General features: G+C 32.9%; 2 protein-coding genes across 2 annotated transcripts; both read right to left on the minus strand.

The window, feature by feature from the left end:
• Positions 1–1146: 1146 nt before the first annotated feature.
• LOC131611986 (soyasapogenol B glucuronide galactosyltransferase-like) lies at positions 1147–2699 on the minus strand. Its single transcript, XM_058883800.1, has one exon. It carries the CDS (start codon positions 2623–2625, stop codon positions 1147–1149), a length of 1479 nt encoding a protein of 492 aa, XP_058739783.1. The 5' UTR covers positions 2626–2699.
• A 4910-nt stretch (positions 2700–7609) lies between these two features.
• On the minus strand, positions 7610–9429 carry LOC131609441 (soyasapogenol B glucuronide galactosyltransferase-like). Its single transcript, XM_058881133.1, has one exon. It carries the CDS (start codon positions 9302–9304, stop codon positions 7808–7810), a length of 1497 nt encoding a protein of 498 aa, XP_058737116.1. The 5' UTR covers positions 9305–9429; the 3' UTR covers positions 7610–7807.

A 9429-nucleotide genomic window follows, 5' to 3' on the forward strand; every position in this document is an offset into this window, starting at 1 on the left:
CAATCTTCATCGTCATCTAAATCAACGTGAAACTTGAAAGGATTTTTCTTTAAGAACTTCATCTTGGAAACAAATGTCTTCCTATTTTTGAAGTACCAGTGGTTGAACCAGATTTGAACATACTTTTCGTAGGATCAGTACATTCAACATCTGTGGATGCAAAAGGAATTTCTTTTTTCCGTAGAGATTATGTTGGAAGAACTGGGTTAAGTGCACTGCTCGGAGGAGCAAGAATGAACAACAAGATTTTCTACCCTGATTTTCTTGTTACTAGCAGGCGTTTCTGATGCCATGAGAGAAAAAGGCTAGTTGAGGAATGAAAAGTAAAATAAAATTGATGAAGGGATGAAGACGATGGAAACAACAAAGACACTTAAAATCGGGTCCATACAATATGTCTTGTAGTAGTGGAAAAAGTTGATGTACTATTTTACCATATTGCTTCTAGTGTAAGTTATCCGACCATTCTTCTTTGAGATGTACTTATGTTCTGAAGTAGAGAAATCGTGGAAGAGATCAAGTCACGTAGACATCCCAAGAGAAATTATTCTTCAGAGTAAAAAGTAGCGACTTATCTGAACGACACATTCTTGATTTATGAGCTGAAAGCAAAAACCTATCTGAGTCTTGAAATCTTAATTTCTAATATGATAGAGTAGCTTAGCTTTAGAAACATTTGTCAATCCTTTATCTGATGACTCATTCAACATTCTTCAGAGCTACTGATGTTACTTTAAAATTGAGATGAATAGTTCTTCGAATGTGTATTACGCTGATTCTAATGATTTTCTGGACAACAATTCTTAATCAACCAAAATAGTAAATTTGCACATTAGAATACAAAATTGTTACATAAAAAATATATCTATTATTATCATCAAAACTTAAATATTAAATGCAGAACCAAAAATAGTGTTTTTTTTTAAATATTCATATTATGAAAATTATATAGTAAAACTGAAATCTTATGCCAACATGTGACACATCACATAAGTAATAACAGATTCCTAAATAGAATTATTTGCTTCCAAAGTACTTGCATGTTATTCATCATTTTACAAAATCAAAAAACTTAATAAAATCAAACCTCCTGCAACTCCTAAAGCAATATCAAAATATCAATTAAACATCAAATAATGCTCCAATTCAATTATCTAATCTTGTTTTTTCAAGTTCTCTAGCAATTTTTACTGATTTCAGTTCATCAATCAACTGAAGCAAGTTGTTGTAGGAATGTCCACCTTTCTCTATACTCCTCTTGGAAGCATCACAAAGCCTTCTTGCACTCATCCTCATTTCCTTGCTCTCTTCACCACTTCCCATCAAAATCTCTACAGCCTTTGCAATTTCTTCTCTTCTCACCAATGCATCTTCACCTACACTTGACCAAAACTTGTTCACTTTTGATCCGACAGAAACTCCGATTTTCAAAACATCAACAAGCAGCTTCTCATTGTAAAATTGCTCAGCAAACATTGGCCATGCGATCATTGGCAAACCAACACTCAAACTTTCAAGAATTGAGTTCCAACCACAGTGAGTCACTATCCCTCCTGTTGCAGGGTGATCCAATATCAAAAGCTGTGGTGCCCAGTTCCATATGATATATCCCTTGTTGCTTTCTTTCATCCTTTCCTCAAAACTTTGTAAGAAACCTTCTCCATCCTCATCTTTATCCTTTTCTCTAACAACCCAAATGAAATTATGACTTGAATTTTCAAGTCCATAAGCTACTTCCACAATCTGCTCATGAGAAAGCCTAGTAAGGCTTCCAAAACTTACATACAAAACAGACTCATTTGACTTTGTATTAAGCCAATTTAACAATTCTCCCTCTTTTCCAACATCTCCTCTATTGGTTTTTTTTACATCATCTTTGTTAATCCAAGTTGAAACTGGCCCCACACTCCAAGATTTGATTCCTATAGTAGTTTTATTAAGTTTCTCATAATCACTTTCAAGTTCATGAAAACTATTATATAGTGTTCCATAGCTTCTTTTCTCCGATTCAAATATTGCACCGAAAGAGCTAGTGGATGAATTCTTAGTCCTAATCCAATCAGCTAGCATCAAAGGTGTCATCTCAATGGTATGAGGCAAACAAGGAATAGTAAATTTTTGAGTATCAGAAACTAAATCATCATGAGGTCTAAACTTTCTGACAAGATAGCTTGCACAATTGGAGAATATGCTTGAACTGTAAAAGTAAATCCTTGGAATGTTTAGTTTTGCAGCTGATTCAACAGTCCAAGGATAAATCATATCAGTTACTATGCAATCAGGTTGAAGATCTTGAAGCTGATTCTCGATTTGATCTTGAAGCATCATTATTCCCTGAATGATTTTACCAAGAGTTTCTGAGGTAGTTCCATCTTTGACATTTTCAGCACCCTCAGGGAGACCAACTTGAGCTGAAGGGAACTCAATAAGCTGAGTTTTGATGGAGTATCCTGAACTGAAGTCAGTGTCTATGGATTTTTGGAAGGTTGAAGCATTGGCATGTGTGGTGATGATGGTAACATTAACACCATGTTTGGCAAATAGCCTTGCAGTATCAATCATGGGATTCATATGGCCGGGAGATGGAAAAGGAACAAAAACTACATGAAGTTTTGTAGACTCCATTGCTTTTCAAGTGTGTTTTGCTTTACTCTAATATGTGAGTTTGTGTGTTTTTAGAATGTGATGAAAAATGTGGCTTGAGCTTGAAATTAATGTTAAAGGGAGAGTTCTAGCAAACACATTATTTATCAATTTTAAGCTATGTGCTGGCCTATATTATAACATTGTAAAGGCTAAACTTCATTATAAAATTAAATGACCATATAAAACAAAAAAAAGGCCTGCACTTAGTTAAATATTTGGCTTTGAATAAAAAGTAATATTTTGTGTTTGTGTTCTCCTTGTTCTTTAGTCATGTTATTGCCTTCTCCACCCATCTTTGACGTTTAGCTTAATAATGTTATAAACAAATTATTTTCACAATTAGACTTAGTACATAATACATAATTTATTGTATTAATTTGCAGTTGGTTATATATTGTGTGAAGAGTATAACATATATTCATGACATGTCTTATACCTGGTAAGTGTTCTTGGCCGTCCAGAGAGGGTTTAATAATCTCGGTCCAGAGAGTAAAATGATCCACTGCAGCGCTTTCGGATCAGGTGCATTATTCTAGTAAAAAAAAGCAATCAATCTCAATCCAAGATTAAGCATACAGATATCCACATCTCATGTTAATAGATCAGTAAGCTTTTATAACCGTCGTACTATAAAAGAGGGAAAACACGTCATTTCTCATTTAATTTGATTCAAATCTCATTAATTTCATTTTACTTGTATTGACTTGGCATTGAATCGTTAACCTTATAAATCAGTCTCTCTTTCACCATATCAAAAACACAATTTCAATATTGCAATTTATATCCATCATTCACCAAACAATCATGATTCTCATGCGAAACAGTGGCGTCGTCTGTGAGATATGTAACGAAGGTGAGTGAAGTTGAGGTGGATGATGGTGATAATTGTTGGTGAGAGGAAGGTGTTTATGGAAAAGTCAACAAGGAAAGAAGTAAGTTGACATAAGTGATGATTATTGTGTGAAGGTTTTTCGTGAGATAATGCACGTGTGAGAGGAGGGAAATTAGAGGTTTTTTTTTGGCTTTTTATGTAAAAGTGGTGTGTAAATTTTATTGGATAAATGGATGTAAAATGGTTTGTTTTTGGGACAGACTCTCTGTGAAATTGTGTGAAAATTGACAATCTATTTATAATAAAAAATTAGGTTATCATTTAATTTGAATTTAAATCAAACTATTTAAAAAATCAAATAAAATTTGAAAGGGTCTTGCTAACCACCGCCCTCATGGCACTCTTTAAGCATACTAAATAAAGAAAATATTTTTTATAAAAGTTAACATTTCAATTTTCAATACACTTTTAATGTATTAGTTGCACGCATTTTAATAAAAACTTACCACTTTAATCACTTAAAGAATACCCAAAAGGCACTGGTTAACATTTCCCAAATTGAAAAAGCAGATAAAAGTCAAACTAAAAAATTTAAACAAAATTAAACTAATTAAAAAAATCAAATAAAACTAATTCAGACAAAATGCCTGTTAGAAAAATGGTATGATAATCCTGGATATCTTCAAGAATCGTGTTTGTTCACTTTCCGAACAAAGTATTTCGACCCTATTCTTGTTGGGTTCACGAAATCTTTGCGGGGATAATTCTTGAAGAACAATCTGTTTCTGACAATAGAGAGCAGATCAGAATGTAGAGAGGAAGTATGTAATTTCGTGTAACAAATCGAGACCAAAAGACTCCTTATATAGGAGACCAGTAATAGAAACGAACATACACACCTTTTCGGAAAAACAGTTATGTCTGTTGGAAACGGGTGCAACTATTCAAACGAATTGTTATGTCCGTTGGGAAAGGGTGCAACTATTCAAAAGGAAATTTTGCTTGGGGCACTACCCCGCACGGACCCCGGCAGGGCGCTGCCCCACACCCCGCCAGGGGCTCCACCCCTTAGAACCCCGTTTCTATTATTCATATTCAATTGCACGTTTGGCTCTACGAGCATGCACTCCGCACTACCCCTAACTCGTTTCAAGCTTAATGCATAATTGCATCGGCCTATAGTAAATCACATTACTACCAAAATACATTGATGATACTAAAATCACCAACAATGTCGAGAATAAATAAAATCAAATTCTTTTGATTTTTTCTTTACCCACCTCCCTATGGGGGTCACCCCCAGCGAAAACCTCATTTTACCCTGCTTCGAAAATGCATTTCCGAAATATTTTTTTTTCTAAATTTTTCCAGACTTCGGAAGTGCATTTTCGAAAAAATCCCAAAAATTGGAATTTTGACTAATTCGGAGATGCATCTCCGAAACAACAAAAAAAATCTAAAAAAATCCCAAAAATTAATTTTAGGATATTAATTAATTCACATATCATAAATTTGATATAATTTATGAATAATGAATAATTATAATTATATATTTTGATATAATTTATGAGTTATGAATAATAGCTATTATATATTTATTCTGATTCATATTTTAAAATTTAAAATAATTTTAATTAAAAAAATTAAAATAATTTCACTTACAAAATAGGTTATAATTTTTTATTTATATATTTATAATAATTGTTATATATTTATTAAAAAAATGAGTGTTTTAATTTATATATTTATATAATAATTATAATAATTATTTTATATTTATAAAAATTATTATATATTTATATATTTATATATTTATATAATAATATTTATATATTAATTATAAATATATTTATATATTTATATAATAATTATAAAAATTAAAAAAATGAGTGTTTTAATTTATAATAATTATTATATATTTATATATTTATATATTAATTATTATATATTTATATATTATATATTTATATAAGTTAAAAATTATTTTTAACTTTAAAATTGTTTAGGAAATTTTGATTCACCTTGATTTTATTGATTAACCTTCATTTTATTGATTCACCTTCATTTTATACCTATTAATTGTATTGATTCACCTTGATTTTAATTTTTTAATAATTATTGAATTCTTTCGGAAGTGTATATCTGAAACATTCCAAGACCAATTTGGTCTTGGAATATTTCGGATATGCATCTCCGAAGACACCCCCTCCAAAAAAAAAGTGTTTTCGGAAATGCATCTCCGAAAACCCAAAAAAAAGGGTGTTTTCGGAAATGCATCTCCGAAAACACCTTTTTTTCGTGTTTTCGGAAGTGCATTTCCGAAATAAGACAAATTTTGAAAAAAAAAAAACGTTTCGGAAATGCATTTCCGAAGTGAGGGTATTTTGGGTTTTTCACCGGAGGTGATGTAGAAAAGAGGGAGTAGGGAAAGAAATTTCCAATTCTTTTTGTATTTTTAAAATAGGAACTAAAATTCAAATAAAAAGAAAACAAAAGGGTTCGAGTGACATCCCTGTCTAGCTATCACATGAGCTAACTTACATTTTTGAATTTATTTTTTCTTTCGAAAAGATAATAAAAAAGTAAAAAATACTGACAAAATTTAAGATACGACAACGCTATTTCTCACCATAAATAAGTAGTCCTAGAAACTAAGGGTCATGAGTCTTATCTCATGATTATTCATATGATCATTCAAAAATCAATTACGAGAATTTTATTTACGCGTTATTTTAAAACTTGAATTTTTCATTCCAACCCTTACACGAAAGTTGAGAGTTTTCAGGTACTGATCATGATCTGATAGGATACGTATCAATACCCGAGAGCAGATTTTTAAACAATAACAACGAAAATGCTCAAATGCAATTGAGAAACGTTCCATCTTTTATAGGTACGTGAAATAAAGAATTTCTGACAAGTAATTTGGCGGTGCGAAAATAGACGAATTATTCGTCATGGATAGGACAACACGCTAACGAAAGTAAGTGTTGTCCATATTTATCTATTTTTCTATAACAACGTAAAATTTCTCACAATAGAGAGGTGAAAGAATCATACGAAGAAGTTACAGTGAAAATCATGATCCAAAGTCCTGTTTGTTTAATTATCTTTAAGTGATTTTTGTTTAAGATGTTTTTCACTTAAGTTGTCAAAAATTAACTATTCGGTCACTCTAGATTTATATAGATAGAATTTGATATTCAACTATTGGTCTCTATGACTTGATAACATTTTATACTATTTCACATTGCCATACACTTGCGGCGTGTCAGCTCACCAAAAAATTTATGGTTAGTGATCATACACATAACTAGAGTTTGAAAAAACTGTGAAGTGAACTGAACGTCGAACTAAACCGAAGTTAAAATTTATAAAACCAAACTGAATTGTAATTAACCAAACATAAACCAAAACTGAAACATTATTTTTAAATTTTAAAACTAAAAGGCGTATTAGCACCGAACTGTTACTGTATTAGCATTGGACCTTCTATTACTCCAAATATTTTTAATAGTTTTTGTCTTGAATAGTTCTTTCGCTTTAATTGTTAAATTATTGAGTAAAATGATGTCAAAATTAAGAAATGAATCTCAATCATTAACTACCAATTTACTTTAAACAGCCTCTTATAGAGTGTTCTTTCTTAACTAACGGTGTAGTTTGAAAAAAATTGTGTTTTAATTTGGGATATTTCGGAATTCCGAACCATTATACCAAACCAATAGTATTGGCTCACTTTAGTTCTGCACAAACTAAAACGGTTTGGTTCAGTTCAGGTGACCTTTTAATTTAATTCAGTTCAATTACGTTTTCCGACCGAACTATTCCATGAACAGCCATAGAGGATATGCATATGTTGCACATTTCTTTTTTAAGGGAAATCATCAGCTTTCATTAATTGAAAACTGAGCCAGAACCAAGGAGATGATTAAACTGAGGTGGGACATGTCTTAACCCATAATCATACTCTTTTGGACAAACAAAGAAAATTGTGAGCATCAGATTTAATTCTCTCCTAGATATCTGTAGAATACTTGTAGTGATAAATTTGCTATAAGTCAAACCATAGTAGACAACAAAATTTTATTCATCAATAGATATCTTTCTTAGCCTAATATGAAAATTGCATAGTAAAAGCTAACTTCTTTTGTCATCATTGCACTGCACGAGAATAATTGTATAGTGTCTCATCTTATTGAAATCCAAATAACAACAAAAAACAGCAGGAGAGAAATACTTGGATGTTGTTTCATCTGATTCAAAACCTTCAGCAGCTACACTTCCTAAATTCCTAAACCACCAAGATTACTCCTTCACTTCAACTACCTAATCTGCTTTCTCACCAAGTGCTTTAGATTTCTTCAATGATTTCAGCTCATCAATCAACTGAATCAAGTTGTTGTAAGAGTCTCCATGCTCCTCTATACTCCTCTTGGCAGCATCACCAAGATTTTTTGCTCTAATCCTCATTTCTTTGCTCTCTTGCTCACCTCCCATAAAAATCTTCACAGCCTTCACTATCTCTTCCCTTTTCACCACTGCCTCTACACTAACGCTATTCCATGACTTGTTTTCTTTTGCTCCGACCGGGACCCCTATCTTCAAAACATCAACAAGCAGCTTCTCATTGTAAAATTGCTCGGCAAACATTGGCCATGTGATCATTGGCAAACCAACACTCAAGCTTTCAAGAATTGAGTTCCATCCACAGTGAGTCACTATCCCTCCTGTTGCAGGATGGCCTAATATGACAAGTTGTGGTGCCCAATTCCAAATCACATAGCCCTTTTGATTTTCCTTCATCCTTTGCTCGAAATCTTGAAGAAACCCGTCTTTGTCTTCATCTCCATCTTTTTTCCTCACAACCCAGATGAAATTATGACCTGAATTTTCTAGTCCATGAGCAATTTCTACAAGCTGAGCATGAGCTAGCATAGCAAGACTTCCGAAACTTACATAAAGTATAGACTCATTTTTCTGTGAGTTAAGCCAATTTAACAACTCTGTAGATTCTTTTCCAAGCTCCTCAATGTGTCCCCTATTAGCCTTTTTTTCATCATCTTTGTTAGCCCAAGCTGAAACAGGTCCTACACTCCATGATTTGATCCCCATTGTAGTCTTACTAAGCTTCTCATAATCACTTTCAAGTTCATGAAAACTATTGTATAGTGTCCCATAGCTTCTTTCCTCCGATTTAAACATTGGTTCAAAATAGGATGTGGCAGGATTCTTCTCCCTTAACCAATCAGGAATCTGCAGAGGGGTCATCTCAATGGTATGAGGGAAACCAGGAATTGTAAATTTGTGTGTATCCGAAACTAAACCATCGTGTGGTCTATACTTCATGATAAAGTGATAGGCACAGTTGGAGAAGTAGCTTGAGCTGTAATAGTGAATCCTTGGAATGTTTAGTTTTGCAGCTGCTTCTGCTGTCCAAGCATACATCATATCTGTTACTATGCAATCTGGTTTAAGATCTTGAAACAGTACCTCGATTGGATCTTGGAGCAGCGATATTCCATGGCTGATTTTACCAAGAATTTCTGAGGAAGTTCCATCTTTGAGATTTTCAACACCATGAGGGAGACCAACTCGAGCTGAAGGGAAGTGAATAAGATGAGTTTTGATGGAGTATCCTGAATTAAAGTCACTGTCTATGGTTTTCTGGAAACTTGAAGCATTTGCATGTGTGGTGATGATGGTAACATTAACACCATGTTTGGCAAATAGTCTTGCCGTGTCTATCATTGGAATCATATGACCAGGAGATGGAAATGGAAGAAAAATGACATGAAGTTGGTTATGGGATTGTTGAGATTCCATTGTTTCTTTTGGAATCTATGAGGTGGATGTGTGGTTCTCTATTCCTTGGAGAGTTGATATTTATGGGTAGTAGTAGATTGTTTTTCAAGCATATGTGTCACTAGAAAGGGACATAAAGAAAAGGC

Source organism: Vicia villosa, linkage group LG6, assembly GCF_029867415.1.
Source record: "Vicia villosa cultivar HV-30 ecotype Madison, WI linkage group LG6, Vvil1.0, whole genome shotgun sequence".
Lineage (NCBI taxonomy): Eukaryota > Viridiplantae > Streptophyta > Magnoliopsida > Fabales > Fabaceae > Vicia > Vicia villosa.

What these genes read in the sequence shown, in the direction of transcription:
- LOC131611986 (XM_058883800.1), bottom strand. Translation starts at nt 2,625, where the DNA reads ATGGAGTCTACAAAACTTCATGTAGTTTTTGTTCCTTTTCCATCTCCC.
- LOC131609441 (XM_058881133.1), bottom strand. Translation starts at nt 9,304, where the DNA reads ATGGAATCTCAACAATCCCATAACCAACTTCATGTCATTTTTCTTCCA.